At 39.2% G+C, this 23,515-nt stretch overlaps 1 protein-coding gene and 1 long non-coding RNA gene across 3 annotated transcripts in view; both read right to left on the bottom strand.

The window, feature by feature from the left end:
- The window catches only part of IGBP1 (immunoglobulin binding protein 1), a 38,566-nt gene that overhangs the window by 6,408 nt on the left and 8,643 nt on the right, over positions 1-23,515 (bottom strand). For both annotated transcript variants that reach the window (XM_004275783.3, XM_049704626.1), the window contains exons 3-5: positions 22,281-22,476; positions 20,629-20,708; positions 19,804-19,916 (exon numbers count right to left, since the gene is read on the bottom strand). In XM_004275783.3, the coding sequence (XP_004275831.1) occupies positions 19,804-19,916; positions 20,629-20,708; positions 22,281-22,476 (389 nt within the window). The remainder of the gene's footprint in view (positions 1-19,803; positions 19,917-20,628; positions 20,709-22,280; positions 22,477-23,515) is intronic.
- On the bottom strand, positions 62-19,797 carry LOC125963010 (uncharacterized). The gene is made up of 2 exons (XR_007474769.1): positions 9,553-19,797; positions 62-9,317 (listed from the first exon to the last, which is right to left on the bottom strand). It is a non-coding gene; the product is annotated as an uncharacterized LOC125963010 (long non-coding RNA).

Raw genomic sequence — 23,515 nt, 5'->3', positions numbered from 1 at the left:
GCAATGATATATACATACTTTTCCTTTTTCTCTTTTTGTGAGTGTGTATGTGTATGCTTCCGTGTGTGATTTTGTCTGTATAGCTTTGCTTTTACCATTTGTCCTAGGGTTCTGTCTGTCTGTTTTTCTGGGGTTTTTTTAGTATAGCTTTTAGTGCTTGTTATCATTGGTGGACTTGTTTTTTGGTTTGGCTGCTCTCTTCCTTCTTTCTTTCTTTTTTTTTTTTTACTACTTTTTAAAATTTAAAAATTTTTTAATAATTATTTTTTATTTTAATAACTTTATTTTATTTTTTCTTTCTTCCTTTCTTTCTCCTATTTATTCTAAGCCATGTGGATGACAGGGTCGTGGTGCTCCAGCAGGGCATCAGGCCAGTGCCTCTCTGGTGGGAGAGCCGAGTTCAGGACACTGGTCCACCAGAGACCTCCCAGCTCCACATAATATCAAATGGCGAAAATCTCCCAGAGATCTCCATCTCAATGCCAACACCCAGCTCCACTCAACGACCAGCAAGCTACAGTGCTGGACCCCTATGCCAAACAACTAGCAAGACAGGAACACAGCCCCATCCATTAGCAGAGAGGCTGCCTAAAATCATAATAAGGCCACAGGCACCCCAAAACACACCACCGGACATGGTCCTGCCCACCAGAAAGACAAGATCCAGCCTCATGCACCAGAACACAGGCACTAGTCCCCTCCACCAGGAAGCCTACACAACCGACTGAACCAACCTTACCCAGTGGGAGCAAATACCAAAAACAACGGGAACTAAGAACCTGCAGCCTGCGAAAAGGAGACACCAAACACAGTAAGTTAAGCAAAATGAGAAGACAGAGAAACACACAGCAGATGAAGGAACAAGGTAAAAATCCATCAGACCAAACAAATGAAGAGGAAATAGGCAGTCTACCTGAAAAAGAATTCAGAGTAATGAAAGTAAAGATGATCCAAAATCTTGGAAATAGAAGGGAGAAAATACAAGAAACATTTAACAAGGACCTAGAAGAACTAAAGAGCAAAGAAACAATAATGAACAACACAATAAATGAAATTAAAAACTCTCTAGAAGGAATCAATAGCAGAATAACTGAGGCAGAAGAATGGATAAGCGACCTGGAAGATAAAATAGTGGAAATAACTACTGCAGAGCAGAATAAAGAAAAAAGAACGAAAAGAACTGAGGACAGTCTCAGAGACCTCTGGGAAAACATTAAAACGCACCAACATGCGAATTACAGGGGTTCCAGAAGAAGAAGAGAAAAAGAAAGGGACTGAGAAAATATTTGAAGAGATTAAAGTGGAAAACTACCCTAATATGGGAAAGGAAATAGTTAATCAAGTCCAGGAAGCACAGAGAATCCCATACAGGATAAATCCAAGGAGAAACACGCCAAGACACATAGTTATCAAACTATCAAAAATTAAATACAAAGAAAACATATTAAAAGCAGCAAGGGAAAAACAACAAATAACATACAAGGGAATCCCCATAAGGTTACAGGTGATCTTTCAGCAGAAACTCTGCAAGCAAGAAGGGAGTTGCAGGACATATTTAAAGTGCTGAAAGGGAAAAACCTACAACCAATATTACTCTACCCAGCAAGGATCTCATTCAGATTTGACGGAGAAATTAAAATTTTACAGACAAGTAAAAGCTGAGAGAGTTCAGCACCACCAAACCAGCTTTACAACAAATACTAAAGGAACTTCTCTAGGCAGGAAACACACGAGAAGGAAAAGACCTACAATAACAAACCCAAACCAATTAACAAAATGGTAATAGGAACATACATACCGATAATTACCTTAAATGTAAATAGATTAAATGCTCCAACGAAAAGACATAGACTGGCTGAATGGATACAAAACCAAGACCCATATATATACTGTCTACAAGAGACCCCCTTGAGACCTAGGGACACATACAGACTGAAAGTGAGGGGATGGAAAACGATATTCCATGCAAATGGAAATCAAAAGAAAGCTGGTGTAGCAATTCTCATATCAGACAAAATAGACTTTAAAACAAAGACTATTATAAGAGACAAAGAAGGACACTACATAATAATCAAGGGATCAATCCAAGAAGAAGATATAACAACTGTAAATATTTATGCACCCAACATAGGAGCACCTTAATATATAAGGCAAATGCTAATAGTCATAAAAGGGGAAATAGACAGTAACACAATCATAGTAGGGGACTTTAACACCCCACTTTCACCAATGGACAGATCATCCAAAATGAAAATAAATAAGGAAACACAAGCTTTAAATGATACATTAAACAAGATGGACTAAATTGATATTTATAAGACATTCCTTCCAAAAACAACAGAATACACTTTCTTCTCAAGTGTATTGGAACATTCTCCAGGATAGATCATATCTTGGGTCACAAACCAAACCCTGGTACATTTAAGAAAATGGAAATCGTATCAAGTATGGTTTCCGACCACAACGTTATGAAACGAGATATGAATTACAGGAAAAATATTGTAAAATATACACACATGTGGAGGCTAAAAAATACACTACTTAATAACCAAGAGATCAGGGAAGAAATTAAAGAGGAAATCAAAATATACCTAGAAACAAATGACAATGAAAACACTACGACCCAAAACCTATGGGATGCAGCAAAAGCAGTTCCAAGAGCGAAGTTTATAGCAGTACAGTCCTACCTTAAAAAACAAGAAACATCTCAAATAAACAACCTAAACTTACACCTAAAGCAATTAGACAAAGAAGAACAAAATAACCCCAAAGTTAGCAGAAGGAAAGAAATCATAAAGATCAGATGAGAAATAAATGAAAAAGAAATGAAGGAAAGAATAGGAAAGAGCAATAAAACTAAAAGCTGGTTCTTTGAGAAGACAAACAAAATTGATAAACCATTAGCCAGACTCATCAAGAAAAAAAGGAAGGAGACTCAAATCAATAGAATTAGAAAAGAAAAAGGAGAAAAAACTGACGCTGCAGGAATACAAAGGATCATGAGAAATTACTACAAGCAACTATATGCCAATAAAATGGACAACCTGGAAGAAATGGACAAATTGTTAGAAAAGTACAACCTTCCATGACTGAACCAGGAAGAAACAGAAAATATAAACAGACCGATCACAAGCACTGAAATTGAGACTGTGATTAAAAACCTTCAAACAAACAAAAGCCCAGGACCACATGGCTTCAAAGGCGAATTCCATCACACATTTACAGAAGAGCTAACACCTATCCTTCTCAAACTCTTGCAAACTATAGCAGAGAGAGGAACACCCGCAAACTCATTCTACGAGGCCACCATCACACTGATACCAAAACCAGACAAAGGTGTCACAAAGAAAGGAAACTACAGGCCAATATCACTGATGAACCTAGATACAAAAATCCTCAACAAAATACTAGCAAACAGAATCCAACAGCACGTTAAAAGGATCATACACCATGATCGAGTTGGGTTTGTCCCAGGAATGCAAGGATTCTTCAATATATGCAAATCAATCAATGTGATACACCATATTAAAAAATTGAAGAATAAAAAACATATGATCATCTCACTAGATGCAGAAAAAGCTTTTGACAAAATTCAACACCCATTTATGATAAAAACCCTGCAGAAAGTAGGCATAGAGAGAACTTACCTCAACATAATAAAGGCCATATATGACAAACCCACAGCCAACATCGTCCTCAATGGTGAAAAACTGAAACCATTTCCACTATGATCAGGAAGAAGACAAGGTTGCCCACTCTCACCACTATTATTCAACATTGTTTTGGAAGTATTAGCCCCAGCAATCAGAGAAGAAAAAGAAATAAAAGGAATCCAAATCAGAAAAGAAGACGTAAAGCTGTCACTGCAGATGACATGATACTATACCTAGAGAATCCTAAAGATGCTACCAGAAAACTACTAGAGCTAATCAATGAATTTGGTAAAGTTGCAGGATACAAAATTAATGCAGAGAAATCTCTTGCATTTCTATACACTAATGATGAAAAATCTGAAAGTGAAATTAAGAAAACACTCCCATTTACCATGGCAACAAAAAGGATAAAATACCTAGGAATAAACCTACCTAAGGAGACAAAAGACCTGTATGCAGAAAACTATAAGACACTGATGAAAGGAATTAAAGATGATACAAATAGATGGAGAGATATACCATGTTCTTGGATTGGAAGAATCAACATTGTGAAAATGACTCTACTACCCAAAGCAATCTACAGATTCAACGCAATCCCTATCAAACTACCACTGGCATTTTTCACAGAACTAGAACAAAAAAATTCACAATTTGTATGGAAACACAAAAGACCCCGAATAGCCAAAGCAATCTTGAGAAAGAAAAACAGAGCTGGAGGAATCAGGCTCCCTGACTTCAGATTAGACTACAAAGCTACAGTAATCAAGACAGTATGGTACAGGCACAAACACAGAAATACAGATCAATGGAACAGGATAGAAAGCCCAGAGATAAACCCATGCACATAGGTCACCTTATTTTTGATAAAGGAGGCAAGAATATACAATGGAGAAAAGACAGCCTCTTCAACAAGTGGTGCTGGAAAAACTGGACAGCTACATGTAAAAGAATGAAATTCGAACAATCCCTAACACCATACACAAAAATAAACTCAAAATGGATAAAAGACCTAAATGTAAGGCCAAACACTATAAAACTCTTAGAGGAAAATATAGGAAGAACACTGTATGACATACAGCACAACAAGATCCTTTTTAACCCACCTCCTACAGAAATGGAAATAAAAACAAAAATAAAATAAATGGGACCTAATGAAAGTTAAAATCTTTTGCACAGCAAAGGAAACCATAAACAAGATGAAAAGACAACCGTCAGAATGGGAGAAAATATTTGCAAATGAAGCAAATGACAAAGGATTAATCTCCAAAATTTACAAGCAGCTCAATATCAAAAAAACAAACAACCCAGGCTTCCCTGGTGGTTGAGAATGTGCCTGCCAGTGCAGGGGACACGGGTTCGAACCCTGGTCTGGGAAGATCCCACATGCCGCGGAGCAACTAGGCCCATGAGCCACAGCTACTGAGCCTGTGCGTCTGGAGCTTGTGCTCCGCAACAAGAGAGGCTGCAACTGTGAGAGGCATGCACACCGCGATGAAGAGTGGCCCCCACTCGCTGCAACTAGAGAAAGCCCTTGCACAGAAACGAAGACCCAACACAGCCATAAATTAATTAATTAAAAAAATTTCTATCACAATTATACATATTAAAAACAAAAAAAAAAAACAAACAACCCAATCCAAAAATGGGCAGAAGATGTAAATAGACAGTTCTCCAAAGAAGATATACAGTTTGCCAACAAACACATGAAAGAATGCTCAACATTGTTAATCATTAGAGAAATGCAAATCAAAACTACAATGAGATATCACCTCACAGCGGTCAGAATGGCCATCATCAAAAAATCTACAAACAATAAATGCTGGAGAGGGTGTGGAGAAAAGGGAACCCTCTTGCACTGTTGGTGGGAATGTAAATTGATATAGCCACTATGGAGAACAGTATGGAGGTTCCTTAAAAAACTAAAAATAGAACTACCATACAACCCAGCAATCCCACTACTGGGCATATACCCTGAGAAAACCATAATTCAAAGAGTCATGTACCACAATGTTCACTGCAGCTCTATTTACAATAGCCAGGACATGGAAGTAACCTAAGTGTCCATTGACAGATGAATGGATAAAGAAGATGTGGCACATATATACAATGGAATATTACTCAGCCATAAAAAGAAACGAAACTGAGTTATTTGTAGTGAGGTGGATGGACCTAGAGTCTGTCATACAGAGTGAAGTAAGTCAGAAAGAGAAAAACAAATACCATATGCTAACACATATATATGGAATCTAAAACAAAAAAAGTCATGAAGAACCTAGGGGCAGGATGGGAATAAAGACACAGACCTACTAGAGAATGGACTTGAGGACATGGGGAGGGGGAAGTGTAAGCTGGGACAAAGTGAGAGAGTGGCATGGACATATATACACTACCAAATGTAAAACCGATAGCTAGTGGGAAGCAGCCGCATAGCACAGGGAGATCAGCTCGGTGCTTTGTGACCACCTAGAGGGGTGGGATAGGGAGGGTGGGAGGGAGGGAGATGCAAGAGGGAAGAGATATGGGGACATATGTATAACTGATTCACTTTGTTATAAAGCAGAAACTAACACACCACTGTAAAGCAATTATACTCCAATAAAGATGTTAAAAAAATGGCTATATTCCCTGTGCTGTACAATGTATCTTTGTAGCTTATTCATTTTATACATAGTAGCTAGTACCTCAATTTCCTATCATCTTGCCCTTCCCTCCCTTTTTTCTCCTCACTGGTATCCACTAGTTTGTCCTCTATATCTGTGAGTCTGGTTCTGTTTTGTTATACTTTTATTAGATTATTTTTTAGATTCCACATATCAATGATATCATACAGTATTTTTCTTTCTCTGACTTATTTCACTAAGCATTAATACCCTCTAGGGGCCATCCATGTTGTTGAAAATGGCAGAGTTTCAGTCTTTTTAGGGCTAATACTCCACTGTATATATATACACCACATCTTCTATATCTTTTCATCTACTGATGGACACCTTTGGTTGCTTCCATATACTGGCTAATGTAAACAATGATTCTATGAACACTGGGATGCATGTATCTTTTTGAATTAGCGTTTCCATTTTCTGTGGATAAAAACCCAGGGGTAGGGGCTTCCCTGGTGGCACAATGGTTGGGAGCCCACCTGCCGATGCGGCGGACGCGGGTTTGTGCCCCGGTCCGGGAGAATCCCACATGCTGCAGAGCAGCTGGGCCCGTGAGCCATGGCCGCTGGGCCTGCACGTCCAGAGCCTGTGCTCCACAGTGGGAGGGGCCGCAGCAGTGAGAGGCCCGTGTACCGCAAAAAAACCCCCCCAAAACCCCCCAGGGGTAGAATTGCTGGATCATATGATAGTTCTATTTCAATTTTTTGACAAACTGCCACACTGCCTTCCGTAGTAGCTACGCCAATTTATATTCCCACCAACAGTGTACTAGGGTTCCCATTTCTATACATCCTCGCCAACATTTGTTATTTGTAGACTTCTTGATGATAGCCATTCTGAGAGGTGTGAGGTGTTATCTCATTATAGTTTTGATTTGCATTTCTCTGATGATTAGCAATGTTGAGCCTCTTTTCATGTTCCTGTTGGCCATCTGTATATCTTCTTTGGAAAGACGTCTACTCAGGTTGTCTGCCCATTTTTAAGTTTTCTTTATTTGAGTTATATGAGCTATCTATATATTTTGGATATTAACCCCTTATTGGGCATATCATTTGCAAAATATTTTCTCCCATTCTGTAGGTTGTCTTTTCATTTTGCTGTTGGTTTCCTTTGCTGTGCAAAAGTTTTTAAGTTTAATTAGGTCCCATTTGTTTACTTTTGCTTTTGTTTCCTTTGTCTGAGACAGATCCATAAAAATATTGCTATGATTTATGTCAAAGAGCATTCTGCCTTAGCCTTCATCTCTATTTTTTTTATTTTTATTTTTTGACCACACCACATGGCATGTGGGATCTTAATTCCCCAACCAGGGATCGAACCTGCGCTTGCTGCAGTGGAAGCATGGAGTCTTAACCACTGGACCGCCAGGGAAGTCCCAGCCTTGATTTCTTTTTTAATTTACTTGGCTTCATTGGATCTTAGTTGTGGCACGCAGGCTCTTTGTTGCGGCACGTGGGCTGTCTAGTTGTGGCTCATGGGCTCTAGAGTGCATGGGCTTAGTTGCCCCACGGCATGTGGGATCTTAGTCCCCCGACCAGAGATCGAACTCGCATCCCCTGCACTGGAAGGCGGATTCTTAACCACTGACCACCAGGGAAGTCCCTCAGCCTTCATTTCTAAAGTGATTCTTTCTTCTTACTTCCCCCAAGTTGTCACTACATTTCTGAGTTTTTCTAATCCTGCTTTGTATTGTTCTTCCATGTCTTATTTAATTTTCTTAATGTCTTCCAACTCACTTTTAAACAGTATATTTTAAATTTGTTGTTTTTTGAGTGTGTCTTTCTGGAATGTTTTTCTCCCCCTTTTTTCTCTCTTTTTTGTTAATTGAAGTATAGTTGGTTTACAATACTGTGTTAGTTTCAGGTGTACAGCAAAGTGATTCAGTTATATACATATATTTTTTCAGTTTATATCCTTTATATCACTTACATGTGGAGTCTAAAAAATAATACAAATGAATCTATATACAAAACAGAAACTGACTCACAGACATAAAAAACAAATTTATGGTTACCAAAGCAGAGAGGGAGGGAGGGAGGGAGGGAGGGACAAATTAGGAGTATGGGATTAACGGATACAAACTACTATACATAAAATAGATAAGGAACATGGAATGCTTTTGATTCTCTCCTTTTTCTCCTTATAATAATTTTGTGTGGGATCTGACCTTGATTAATTTTCCATTCATTTTTCTCACAGCTTTATTGAGATATTTTCCACATACCATAAAATTTACCCATTTAAAATGTACAATTCAGTGGTTTTTAGTATATTCAGAACTGTGCAACCATCATCACAATCTGTTGCTCATTCTTATGTGTACTAAGCTTTCCTGAACTTTTAGAAAGAAGTATGGTTCAGGGTGGCTTTTCTAACTTCACAGAGGCTCCCTTTCTGCTGTTTTTATGTATGTTAAAGGAATAGGATGACTTGCTTGATGAGAGTTCTTGGTTCTGGTCCTCTATCCCATTCTTATCTAGACCTTTTCTTTCCTTATTCTTTATTGTCCCTGTTCTGCTCAATTTGAATTCTGTTCTCAGCAATTTCTCCTCAGTGTGGGACCGTGTATGAGTAGGGAGATCTGGTGGCTCATTTTCAGGAGTTCATTAAGGGTTAGCCTGCTCCATCCCTTTCAGACCTTCTGACCACAGGTTCCTTGTATTCAGTTTTTATTGGAGGGAAAAACCCCTCCCCATTTCAACTAATGTTCTTAAACTGAACTGCCACACTTTTATTTTTTTCATTAAAAATGTTTAATTGAAGTAGAGTTGACTTACAATATATTTGTTTCAGATGTACAACATAGTGATTCTATATTTGTATCAATTATGTGCCATACAAAGTTATTATAATATTATTGACTATATTCCCTGTGCTGTGCATTACATCCCTGTGACCCATTTATTTTATAACTGGTAATTTGTATCTCTTAATCTCCTTCACCTATTTCACCCATCCTCCCATTCTCTCAACCACTAGTTTGTTCTCTGTATCTATGAGTCTGTTTCTGGGTTGTTTAGGACTCATTTATTTTGTTTGTTTGTTTGTTTGCTTGTATTTTGCAGTACACGGGCCTCTCACTGTTGTGGCCTCTCCCGTTGAGGAGCACAGGCTCCGGATGCGCAGGCTCAGCGGCCATGGCTCACGGGCCCAGCCGCTCCGCGGCATGTGGGATCTTCCCGGACTGGGGCACGAACCCGTGTCCCCTGCATCGGCAGGCGGACTCTCAACCACTGCGCCACCAGGGAAGCCTAGGACTCATTTGTTTTATCTTTCTCTGTCTGACTTATTCACTTAGCATAATACCCTCCAGGTCCATCCATGTTGTCACAGATTGCAAGATTTCATTCTTTTTTATGGGTTAGTGTTGTTGGGAAAACTGGATAGCTACAAGTAAAAGAATGAAACTAGACCATTTTCTCACATCATTTACAAAAATAAACTCAAAACGAATTAAAGACTTAAATGTAAGACCTGAAACCATAAAACACCTAGAAGAAAACACAGGCAGTATGCTCTTTGAAACTGGTCTTAGCAATATTTTTTTGATCTGTCTCCTCAGGCAACGGCAACAAAACCAAAAATAAACAAACAGAACCATATGAAGCTAAAACACTTGCACAGCAAAGGGAACCACCAGCAAAACAAAAAGGCAACTTAACTGAATAGGAGAAGATATTTGCAAATAATATGTCTGTTAAGGGGTTAATATCCAAAATATATAAAGAACTCATACAACTCAGTACAAACAATCTGAATAAGAAATGGGCAGAAGACCTGAATAGACATTTTTCCAAAGAAGACATAGAGATGGCCAACAGGTACATGAAAAGGTACTCAACATCACTAATCATAAGGGAAATGTAAATCAAAACCACCTCAAATGCAATGAGATACCACCTCACACTTGTCAGAATGCCACGCTTTTTAGTGAATACCTGTTTGCTGTTTTGGAATTCTCCTGTTTGTCAGGTCTTTCACATGGTCTGTCAACTCCTTCTGCTTTCTCCTACACAGATGTCCATTCCTTGTTGATTTTGTGGCTATGAATGATTTGCCCTTAACTGTTTTTATTTTGAGTTTCATGGGGATACACTGTCACTTAGTTTTGCTGTAAATATTACCCATGAATTTTTTCTTTTGTCTTTTTACTGAAATGTAACATACATGCAGAAAAATACACAGACACAGTATAGCTCAGTCAATTTTCACATCTGAACACATCCATGTAATCGGTACCCAGATTAAGATACAAAACATTACTAACTCTTCAGAAGTTCCCCTCAGGTCCAGTTCCATTCATGATCTCCCACTAAGGGTGAGCACCATACTGGCTTTTAACCAGCATATACAAGTTTCAGCCATGTCTGAACTTTATTCTCTTTTGTGTCTGACTTTTTTTACTCAAATTATGTTTGTAAAACTTAGCTATATTTGTTACTTATAAGTAAAGAACTATAGTCTGTTTAACCTTATTGCTAAATAGTATTTCACTGTGTGAATATGCCAAAATTTATTTATCCATTCTACTATGTATGGGCATTTAAGTAGTGCTCAGTTTGGGGTATTACAAATAATGCTGCTATGAGCATTCTTGTACAAGCCTTTTGAGGAAATATGGTCTCATTCCCCTTAGGTATATACGTGGGAGTGAAACTGCCAGGTCATGAGGGTATACATATGTTTGACTTTTGTGCAACATTACGACCACCAACCCCCCCGAGGTTCTCCATCTTTGTTTCCTTTCTTCCATATACTTTAAGCTTATTTTGTTCTTGTTTTCTCCAACTTCTTAAGTTAGTACCTTAGTAACTGATTTTACCTTTCTTTTTTCTAATATAACTACTGAAAGTTATACCTTTCTCTCTCAGCACTGCTTTAGTTGTATCCCACAAGTTTTAATGTATTTCATTATCATTCAGTTAAAAATACTTCTTAATTTTCTTTGTGATTTCTTCTTTGACTGATGGGTTATTTATAAGTATGTTGTTTAATTTGAAAATATTTAGGGACTTCCTATGTCATTGATTGCTAACTGAATTAGGTTGTGGTCAGAGAACATAGGGCAATTTCAATCTTTGAAAGTTTATGGAGGGACTTCCCTGGTGGTCCAGTGGTTAAGAATCTGTCTTCCAATGCAGGTGACAAGAGTTCAATCCCTGGTTGGGGAAATAAGAACCCTCCTGCCACGGGGCAACTAAGCCTGTGCGCCAGAACTGAGCCCACGTGCTCTAGAGCCCATGCGCCACAACTAGAGAGAAGCCCAAGCGCTGCAATGAAGAGCCCACACGCCGCAACGAAAGATCTCGCGTGCCGCGACGAAGATCCCACGTGCCACAACTAAGACCCAATGCAGCCAAATTAATTAACTAATTAATTTTAAAAATAAATTAATTAGGGCTTCCCTGGTGGCACAGTGGTTGAGAGTCTGCCTGCCGATGCAGGGGACACGGGTTTGTGCCCCGGTCCGGGAAGATCCCACATGCCGCGGATCGGCTGGGCCTGTGAGCCATGGCCCCTGAGCCTGCGCTCCGCAACGGGAGAGGCCACAACAGTGAGAGGCCCGCGTACCAGAAAAAAAATAAAAATAAAATAAAAATAAATTAATTAATTAAAAAAAGAAAGTTTATGGACACTTATTTGGTGGCCCAGAATATGGTCTAAGTTAGTGAACGTACCATGTGCATTTGAAAAAAGGTGTATTTTGCAGCTATTGGATATATTTTTCTATAAATGTCAAACAGGTTAAGGTGGCTGCGAGTTTTCTCCAGATCTTTTATGTCCTTACTGATTTTCTGTCCAGAAATTCTTTCAGTTATTGAAAGAGAAGTATGAAAATCTCTAACTATGGCTATAGATTTCTCTATTTCTCCATTTAATTGTCAATTTTTTCTTCATGTAATTTGAAGGTGGTTATTAGTCACAAACATGTTTATGATTGCTATGTCCTCCAGATAAACTGCCCCTTTTATCAGCACTAAATGTCCTTTTGAAAGTCCAGTAACACCTTTTGTCTTGAAGTCTACTTTATCTGACATTATATAGCTACTGCAGCTTTCTTATGTTTACTGTTAGCATGGTATATTTAAAAAATCTTTTTACATTCCACCAATCTGTACCTTTATATTTAAATGCATCTCTTGATAGGAGATCAAGAGGGTGGTGTAAGAAGATGTGGAGTTCACCTCTCCCCATGAACACATCAAAAATATATCAACGTGTGGAACAATTCTCACCAAAAACTAACTGGAAATTGGCAGAAAGACTCCTGTACAACCAAGGTTGTAAGAAAGATACACAGAAGTCCACAGAGAAGTCTGGGCTCCACTCATGAGTACTGTGTGGGTAGACTGCCCCCAGGTAGGGTAGAGAAACCAGTAGCCTGCTGTCCTAGGCTACTGGTTTCATGCAACAGCCATGCTGCGCTCTCAAGCCAGAGCTGAAAGAATGTTCTAGCCCTGCTCACTTCATGCCACAAGCATGACACTGGATCTAAGGTGGCCAGGACCTGGGAAGAGACTTGACCTTGAGATGGAGAGGTGACCCAGCTCTGGGGTGGAGCCCAGGTGGGGCAGCAGTGGTGACCATTGCTGGAATTTACTCAAGAGGTGCCCCAGAAGCAGCCCAGACTTCTGATGGCAGCAGAGCTGCTGGGTTTCCCACAGCCGCTTTGCTGCGTGTGTACCCTAGCCCAAGCTGAATGTTCTGGCCCTGCTCACTCCATGCCACAGTGTGGCACTACAAAAAAAGGAAATTACAGGCCAGTATATTTGATGAATATAAATGCAAAAATCCTCAACAAAATATTAGCAAACCAAATCTAAAAATATATAAAAAGGATCATATACCACGATCAAGCTGAATTTATTCTAGGGTCACAAGGGTAATTCAATATATGCAAATTAATCAGTGTGATACACCACATTATCAAAAGGAAGGATAAAAATCACATGATCGTCTCAATAGATGCAGAAAGACCAATGTGACAAAATTCAACATCCATTAATAATAAAAACTCTGAAAGTGGGTATCGAGGGAACATATCTCAACATAACAAAGGCCATTTAGGACAAACCCACAACCAATGTCATACTTAATGGTGAAAAGCTGAAAGCCTTCCTGCTAAATTCTGGAACAAGACAAGGATGCCCATTCTCGCTACTTCTATTCAACACAGTATTAGAAGTCCTAGTCACAGCAATCACACAAGAAAGAAATAAAAGGCATCCAAATCGGAAGGGAAGAGGTAAAACTGTCATTATTTGCAGATGACGTGGTACTATATCTAGAAAACCCTAAAGTCTCCACCCAAAAACTATTAGAACTAATAAATGAATTCAGCAAGGTTGTAGGATACAAGATCAATATACAGAAATTTGTTGCATTTCTATACACTAACAATAAAATGCCAGAAAGTAAAAAAAAAAATCCTGCTTAAAATTGCATCAAAAAGAATCAAATACCTAGGAATAAACTTAACTAAGAAGGGGAAAGACCTATACTCTGAAAACTATAAAACATTTATGAAGGAAACTAAAGATGATACAAAGAAATGGAAAGATATCCTGTGCTCTTGGATTAGAAGAATTAATGTTATTAAAATGGCCATGCTGTCCAAAGCAATCTACAGATTTAATGCAATCCCTATCAAAATATGCATGATATTTTTCACAGGACTAGAGCAAATAACCCTAAAATTCATATGGAACCACAAAAGATCCTGAATTGCCAAAGCAATCTTGAGGAAAAAGAACAAAGCCAGAGGTATAGTGCCCCCAGACTTCAGACTATACTAAAAAGCTACAGTAATCAAAACAGCATGGTACTGGCACGAAAACAGACATACAGATTAATGGAACAGAATAGAGAGCCTAGAAATAGGCTATGGTCAATTAATCTATGACAAAAGAGGCAAGAATATACAATGAAGCAAAAACAGTCTCTTCAACAAGTGGTTCTGGGAAAATTGGACAGCTACATGTAAAACAATGAGATTAGAACATTCCCTCACACCATATACAAAAATGAACTCAAAATGGATTAGGAGACCTAAATATAAGACCTGAAACCATAAAACTCCTAGAAGAGAATATAGGCAGAACACTCTGACTTAATCGTAGCAATATTTTTTTTGGCTCTGTCTCCTAAGGCAAAAGAAGTAAAAGCAAAACTAAACACATGGGACATAATTAAACTTAAAAGCTTTTACACAGCAAGGGAAAATACTGACAAAATGAAAAGACAACCTAGATGGTGGGAGCAAATATTTACAACTGCTGTGACCCATAAGGGATTACTATCCAAAATATTATGAACAGCTCATACAAGTCATCATCAAAAAAAACAAAGAACCCAATAAATGGGCAGAAGACCTGAAGAGACAGTTTTCCAAAGACATACAGATGGCTAACAGGCACATGAAAAGATGCTCAACATCACTAATTATTAGAAAAACGCAAATCGAAACCAAAATTAGGTATTACCTCACACCTGTCAGAATGGCTATCATCACAAAGTCTACAAATAACAAATGTTGGAGAGGATGTGAAGAAAAGGGAACCCTCTTACACTGTTGGTAAGAATGTAAATTGGTGCAGCCACTATGGAAAACAGTACGGAGGTTCCTCAAAAAACTAAAAATAGAACTACCATATGATCCAGCAATTCCACTCCTAGGTATATATCTAGAAAAAATGAAAACACTGATTCGAAAAGATACATGCACCCCAATGTTTATAGCAGCACTATTTACAACAGCCAAGAGATGGAAGCAACCCAAGTGTCCATCAACAGATGAATGGATAAAGACGATGTGGTATATATATATGTATATATGTATACATACATACACACAGAGAATGAACTACTACTCAGCCATAAAAAAGAATGAAATTCTGAAATTTGCAGCAACATGGATGGACCTAGAGGGTATTATGCTCAGTGAAATAAGTCAGACAGAGAAAGACAAACACTGTATGATATCACTTATATGTGGAATCTAAAAAGTAATACAAATGAACGGATATGAAAAACAGAAACACGCTCACAGATATAGAAAACAAACTTGTGGCTACCAAAGGGGGCAGAGGAAAGTGGGGAGGGACAAATTAGGGGTATGGGATTAACAGATACAAACTACTATGTATAATATAGATAATCAACAAGGATATATTGTATAGCACAGGGAATGATACTCATTATCTTGTAACAACTTATAATGGAGCATAATTTACAAAAATACTAAATCATTTTGCTGTACACCTGAAACTAATATTGTAAATCAACTATACTTCAATTAAAAAACAAATAGAGGGGCTTCCCTGGTGGCGCAGTGGTTGAGAGTCCGCCTGCCGATGCAGGGGACACGGGTTCGTGCCCCGGTCCGGGAGGATCCCACATGCCGCGGAGAGGCTGGGCCCGTGAGCCATGGCCACTGAGCCTGCGCGTCCGGAGCCTGTGCTCCGCAACGGGAGAGGCCACAGCAGTGAGAGGCCCGCGCACCGCAAAAAAAAAAACCCAAAAAGAACCAAATAGAATGCACCTCTTGTAGACAGCATGCAGTTGAGTCTGGTAATCAATCTCTGATTTCTAATTTGAAGGTTTACTCCATTTATATTTAACATAATTACTGACATGGCTGGATTGGGATTTACCATTCTGCTATTGGTTTCCTGTTCATCTCATCTGTTTTTTGTTTCTCCATTCTTTCTTGCCTTCCTCCCTTTTAATTTCTCCATTGACTTTATAGCTTTCTCTCTTTGCATTATTTTTAAAAAATAGACCTTAGTTTTAGAGCAGTTTTAGGTATACAGTAAAACTGAATTAAAAGAACACAGCGTTCCTATATACCCCCTGCCCCACACAGACACAGCCTCCCCCCTACTATCAACATCGAGCCACAGTGGTACATTTGTTATAATCAATGAACCTACACTGATGCATCATTATCATGCAAAGTCCACAGTTTACATTAGGGTTCACTCTTGGTGTTGTACATTCTATGGATTTGGGCAAATGTATAATGACATATATTCACCATTACAGCATCATACTGAATAGTCTACTGGCCCCCAAAATCCTGTGTTTTGCCTATTCATCCCTCCTTTTCCTCTAATCCCTGGCAACCAATGACCCTTTTACTCTCTCCATAGTTTTGCATTTTCCAGAATGTCATGTAGCTGGAATCATACAGTATGTAGCCTTTTCAGATTAGCTTCTTTCACTTAGTAATACGCATTTAAGGTTCCTCCATGTCTTTTTATGTCTTGATAGCTCATTTGTTTTTAGCAATGAATATTATTCCAATGTCTGTATGTACCACAGTTTATCCATTTGCCTACTGAGGGCATCTTGGTTGCTTCCAAATGTTGGCAATTATGAATAAAGCTGCTATAAACATTTGTGTGCAATTTTTGTGTGAACCTAACTTCAACTCATTTGGGTAAATACCAAGGAGCATGACTGCTTGATAGTATGGTAAGAGAATGTTTAGTTCTGACAAACTGTCTTCCAAAGTGTCTGTACCATTTTACATTCCCACCAACAATGAATGACAGTTCCTGTTGCTCCATTATCCATGCCAGCATTTGGTGTTGTCAGTATTTTGGATTTTGGCCATTCTTATAGGGGTGTAGTGGGATCACTGTTGTTTTAATTTGCAATTCCCTAATGACATATGATGTTGGGCATCTTTTCATATGCTTATTTCCCCTCTTTATAATCTTATTTGCTGAGGTGTCTAAGGTCTTTTACTCATTTTTAAATTGGGGTGTTTAGGGACTTCCCTGGTGGCGCAGTAGTTAAGAATCTGCCTGCCAACGCAGGGGACACGGGTTCGAGCCCTGGTCTGGGAAGATCTAACGTGCCGCAGAGCAACTAAGCCCCTGTGCCACAACTACGGAGCCCGCGTGCCACAACTACTGAAGCCCAAGTGCCTAGAGCCTGTGCTCCGCAACAAGAGAAGCCACCGCAATGAGAAGCCCACGCACCACAACAAAGAGCAGCCCTCACTCAACGCAACTAGAGAAAGCCCGTGCACAGCAACGAAGACCCAACACAATGAAAAATAAATAAATAAATAAATAAAATTGGGGTGTTTAATTGAGGCATTACTTCACTATCTCTGGGACCCACTTTCAAATGCGAAGGTGACAACAATTCATATCACTGTTCTTCTGTGTGTAATATGTACTTTATCTCTGGCTGCTTTTAAGATTCTCTTTTTCTTTTGTTTTCGGGAGTTTGACTATGATGTCTCTATGCTTGGTTTTCACTGTATTTAAAACCTGCTTAGTTAGGGCTTACTGCTATTTCTAAATTTCTAAATTTGTGTTTCACAGATTTGGGGAACATTTCAGCCATTATTTCTTCAATTTTTTTTAATGGCCCCTTCTCTCTCTTTATTCTCTCCTACTGGTATTCCAATTGTACATAAGGTAGACCTTTTTACATTGTTCCACAGGTCATTGAGGCTCTTCATTTTTAACCAATCTTTTTTTTTCCTTCAGATTGGCTTATTTCAAGTTAACCAACCCTTTCTCCTGTCATTGCCAATCTGCTATTAATCTCATCCAATTTAAAAAAATTGAAATATAGTTGATGTACAATATTATGTTAGTTTCAGGTGTATTACAGTGGTTTGACATTTGCATACATTATGAAATGATCACCATCATAAATCTGGTAACCATCTGTCCCTACACAAAGTTATCACAATATTATTGACCACGTTTCTTATGCTGTATATTACACCCCCGTGGCTTTATTTATTTTATAACTAGAGGTTTATAGCTCTTAATCCCCTTCACCTATTTCCCCTCTCCAACCTCCCTCTCCTGTGGCAACCACCCGTTTTTTTGTCTGTATCTATGAGGCTGGTTTGATTTTTAAACTTCAGATATTGTATTTTTCAGTTCCAGAATTTTTTGTGCATAGTTTCTACTTCTCTGAGATTTCTTACTTTTTCATTCATTACAAGTATATTTTCCCCTATGCCCTTGAGCATAGAAATAAGCTGCTTTAAAGTCCTTATCTGCTAATTTCAACATCTGAGTCATCTTCGGGTTGGTCTTCATTGATTGCTTTTCCTCTTGAGTATAAGTCACGTTTTCTTTCTTTTTTTTTCCCATACGTATAGTAGTTGAGGACTGAATCCCAGACTTTTTGAATGGTTATGTTGTAGAGATTATGAATTCCGTTTTGTTCCTCTAAAACATACTGATTTTTCATTTTAGTTAGTTTTCATTTGTCTAGAACGAAAATTCAAAATTCTGTTTCCTCTGCATTGGGCAGTAGCTGGATTATCCATTCAGTTATTTTAGCTCTATCTAGGGTGCTTGGAGTCGATCCTGTATAGCTTAGTAGTCTGCCAGAGATTTGGGCAGGCTTTATACAATTAGGGCTCCTCCTCTGTGGTTCTCTCCTGGGATATCTTCTCAGGTTTCAGTTGCTACAGTCACCCTGAACTCAGTTCTCTCCTTCCTCATCCGATAAGACTGGTTTCTATCCAAGTTTTACCCACCTCCATATTACAGCAAGTGCAGCCTGCCCATGGGTGAAAAGCTATAAAAAAAACCAGGAAACCTTTTCAAATGACCACTATTCTCTTTGCTACAGTGGAAACAGCATTGGAAGTGGGAATTTTAGGGCCTGTATTAACATCCTAGCCTGGCCACTTTCTAGCTATGTTTACTTTGGGTTAGTCCTCAGACACCATTTCCTCATTCTAAAATGGGAATAAGAATGTTTGCTTCATGGGGTTGTTAAAGAGTATCAAGTGAGATCATACATGAGATAAGGAAAATAGGCTCAGAGGGGCTAGATGATGTCCTATCTAAGTGGTAGGAGTAACTGGTTACTCCAGATCTGTCCATGCTTTTTCTGCTATGCCATATTGCTTCCATCTTTCTAATGACTACCAGCTCCACCTTTCCCTCCCAAAGACACCTCCAAGTACCTACCATGATCTAATTACCAAACTGAGCACCAAGAACACAGTAAGCCAAAGTCCTTGCCCTCAGGAAGTTCCAAGTACCGTTCCCTTCTTATATAAGTGTTGACTGCCCTACAGTCTATGTCTGATTTTGGTCACTCTCAGGGCCTTCAGATAGCTGTTTTGATATATTCTGTCCAGTCTGTAATTGTTATCTATAGGAGGGGTTGGTCTGATACAACCTACTCTGCTGTTACCAGAAGCAGAACTGCTATTTATGGATGTTTGGCTTTGCTGTCTAGCTGCTCAGTCTGTTTTTATGCCATGATATTTGGAGAAATTAAAAAACTATGCTGTCCCACTGCCCCCATCCTCCCAAAATCATGTGCTATTTAATAATAAATGAAACAAAATACTGACTAGAATCTTTCTATTACTCAGAATCTTTGTCCAGATTTCTTTTGCATCTAAAGGGCAACAATACTTGGTCTGAATTTAATTGCTCGAGAGTTAGGGACCGGTAGTGTAGTAGTATAACGACTCTCCTCCCACCCCTCCATACCTGATGTTTTCTTGGCTATACCCTGATCAGGTAATGCTCCAAATTTCCGATGCTGTTCATACCAGTCATTCACTGTCATAGATGCCAGACTTGGATAACCAGCTCCAAATACTCTGCAAGAATCACACTGCATTTAGAAAAGTAAACATAAAGAGCTCTATTAAAAAGCCTCTTCTCTTTAGTGATAAAGCCTGTGTCTGTTTCATCCTTGCTCCCCTACCCAGCTATCTTCTGAGGATTTGTGAAAACTCCTGTTACGATATGTAAAATGAGGCATCCAGGAAGGAGAATTAAAGGCAAGAGCTTTCATGAGAAGATAAATAGCCCAGAATCATCTCCCAGTAAGCAATCCTGGAGGCTAATGCCCCACAGAGGAGTGATGATACGATGGAAGGAGTATTTATACTTGGAGGGTATAAAAGATACACAGAGGAAGAAGACTCTTCTGCCACCCTACGGAAAAGCATCCCAAAACTCAGAATTAAAACCTAGATAGGCAAACATGTCCTTTTGAGAACTGCAGCTGAAGGAAACAGTGGGAAACAATTTTAAGGTCTACAATTCTCCCTTAGATTCTTTTCTTCTTTCTGTTTTTAATTAGTTAATTAATTAATTTTTGTTGGTTTCCTTTCTAGCCTATTTTTAAGCTCAAGTTTGTGAGGGAAATGTCTGATGAAGACAGACAGAGAAAGTATCAGAGGAGATACCTCTGATGCAAGAACAGCCTCCCCAGGTGAAGCCATTACCTTCTGTTACTCATGCACTGTAAATGAACCATAAAAGCAGGGGGCTTGCAAAGGCAACCCACTTTTTAATACTACCTACTTGGCTTGGGCCATGTTCCGAGTGAGAACAAACGGTTTCATCGGAGGCCTGTCCTGACGAGATGAGTGAGAAGTTGATGCCTAAAAAGGAAATTAATTATCAGAAGTGTACTTGTCATTCTGCCCATCCCACTATGCAGGCTCTTATGTCTTTAGGTGCTTGAAAAGCCCTATTTATCAGTCTCTAAGATATATTTGCAGAGTACTAATGGTGGAGGTTGGTTAGCTCTCCTGAGGTGGCCCAAGTATCTTGCTGGAAAGGGAGCAAGAGAAAGCTCTCCCAGGAATCATTTCACCACAAGTGAAAAATTACCTGACTTTAAAATACTCCCCTCCAAAGAGGAAGATTCCAAAGCCTTCTTCCATGTTCCATCTAAAACCCTTGAGCTCAATTTGAAGCCCCTTTCCTTAGCCTGGCCTTCAGTGCTAAAGTTGAATTATGAAGACCCTTCTGCTAAAACCCTGTCCAACGTAATTTTGCTATTAATTGTCATGAGCTCCCTAGGGTGTTTTAGAAGTGGATGTTCCTAAATGCAAGGGGGGAAGAATGGGTTAGTATCTTTCATATATAGGTGCACAGAAATGTTTCAAGGAAACTTGGCTGTCCGGGGGCACACCAAAACAAACTATGGCCAAGAAAAATGTTCACTTGGTTCTAAACTCCATCACTTCCAGAGCCAATCCCAATACCAAATGAGAGAGCATAAAAACAAAAAACTAAGGAGATGGGAGGATCCAGAGGAGTCCAGCCTCATGATGCTTGAAAACCACTCATCTAGATATGCCCAAGGGGCCTTAAGGCTTTAGAATACTAATTGTTCATTCTTTGATCCCTTCACACAGAGAAACTAGGTTGATGTTACCCTGAGGCAAAAGCTCCTGGGCTAATTAGTGCAAATCGAATTAGCAAGAGGTTTCTCTGAGGACTTAAATGCCTGTGACTAACTGATAAATTCAACTCAATTCATGTTATATTCTGAACCAAAAAATAAGTGGCAGCAGAGCCTAATATTTTGAAGTAGCAGCTCCAAAACACAGTTATGATCTTCAGAGACAGCCAAAGCGGGGTTACATCAAGTTTTCTTTACCAATATGCCCGACATTTTGTGCAGAGATGTCCTTGCTGTGTTTCATACTTGGGTGACCTAAGGTGTGAGGGTGTATCATTGTGTAATGTTAAATCCTGGTTTCTCCCCCAACCTAAACACATTCCATGTCTTTTGCTTTATCTTTTTACTCTTTTCTCTCTCTTCTCCAGTTACACTCTTCTTCTTCATTCCCATCCTATCCCTCTTCCTGTTTATTACAGTCAAGCACAGGTTTTCAAGGCCCACCTCCCTATGCCTTCTTTCAGGAGTCATGAGTGCTCACAGCCCAAACCAATTTTCACTTCAGAGAAGCCTCCTTCCCTCCTGGCATGTCACAAAATTACAAAAGACTGGAAGTGTGTTACAGGTTAGAAAGCACTGGGGAACAATACTATAAACTAGAAAGAAAGCTATCCTAGTGAACCTTCAGCCTTCCTCCACTAATCTTAATAAGAACAATGATTTTATGGAGACTTAAAAGGATTTTAATTCGATTACTCTCTTGTAGAAGATCCAAATCTCTGACAGTAGCTTTTTTAGGGATATAGGCAGTGACCAGGCTTACCTCTTTTGAAGAGTCTTTTCCTCTCAAGATCTTTATCTCCTGGTCAATGCTCTCAATCTCTTCTAAGCTGATACCAATCCACCTTCGAAGGTGAAGGAGGTAATATTCACGAACACACTCATCATCTGCTTGACCACTTTCCACAGCAGATTTCAGTGCAGACAACCTATGCTCCACCGCCTTCTTCTGCTTGTATCTGTTCCACAGAAACGCATTAGCCATGAACTTAAAAATAAAGAGGTGTTCCTTCAAAAGAAGGACACAATACAATTTTACCTTTACAAATGACCAGGTACACCGATTTCCATTTAGGCAAAAATACAGATTCTATACCTCAGAATTTGCCACCAAGTCAGTTCTCTCAAGACTACAAGGCAAGGAAGGGATCAGCAGAAGCTGAGAAATACATCCTGAAACCAGAAAAAAATCGAAATAACCTGATATGAGCAACTCTTCCCATCGTATTTTGAGATGGGAGTGCCTTAGTAATTCTATGACATCAACCTTTACTAGGTTGGGTGCTTAGTATATACAATGTCCACTTGGGAATTACAGCTTCAAATAGTCATAGGATCTTAGGGGTCATTTACCTGCCATTGATGCAGGAATTCCTTGTGAAATAGCCTAAAAAATGGTCATCTCTTCTTTTCTTCTGGGCAAAACATTTCCAGCTCCTCTAACTCATCCTAGTATAATTTGAAGACTCATATCTACCCTGCCTGCCCTTTTCAAGATGCATTCTAGTATGTCATCTATCACTCATTGGACAACTATTTACCGAGTACCTATTGTGTGACAGGTACTGTTCTCAGTGCTTGAGACACAACAGTGCATACAAGAAAGTCCTTGCTCTCCTGAAGCTTTCATTCTAGTGTGAGAAGACAGACAAAAAGAAATAGATGAGTCAGGTGGTGGTGAAGTGCTCTGAAGAAGCAAAAAAGCAAGGTAAAGTGGATAGAGTGATGGTGTGAAAGTACGGGTGATCAGGAGAGACTTCTTTGAAGAGATGACATTTGAGCACAGACTTCAAGGAAATAAGGATGGAAGCCATGCCGGTATCCGAAACAGTGTTCTAAGGGGGAAAAGCAAATATGAAGGTCCTGGGGTGGGAGAGTGCTGGCCTGACATGTTTGAGAAATAGCAAGGAGGTCAGTGTGGCTGGCATGGCATGAAGAATAATAGGAAGTGAGGTCAGAGAGATAGCCAGGGCCATAATTTGTAGAATCCTGTAGGCC

This window comes from Orcinus orca, chromosome X (genome assembly GCF_937001465.1).
Source record: "Orcinus orca chromosome X, mOrcOrc1.1, whole genome shotgun sequence".
Taxonomy (NCBI): Eukaryota; Metazoa; Chordata; class Mammalia; order Artiodactyla; family Delphinidae; genus Orcinus; species Orcinus orca.
The sequence above is the reverse complement of the archived record's forward strand: the minus strand, read 5'-3'. Positions and strand labels throughout refer to the sequence as shown.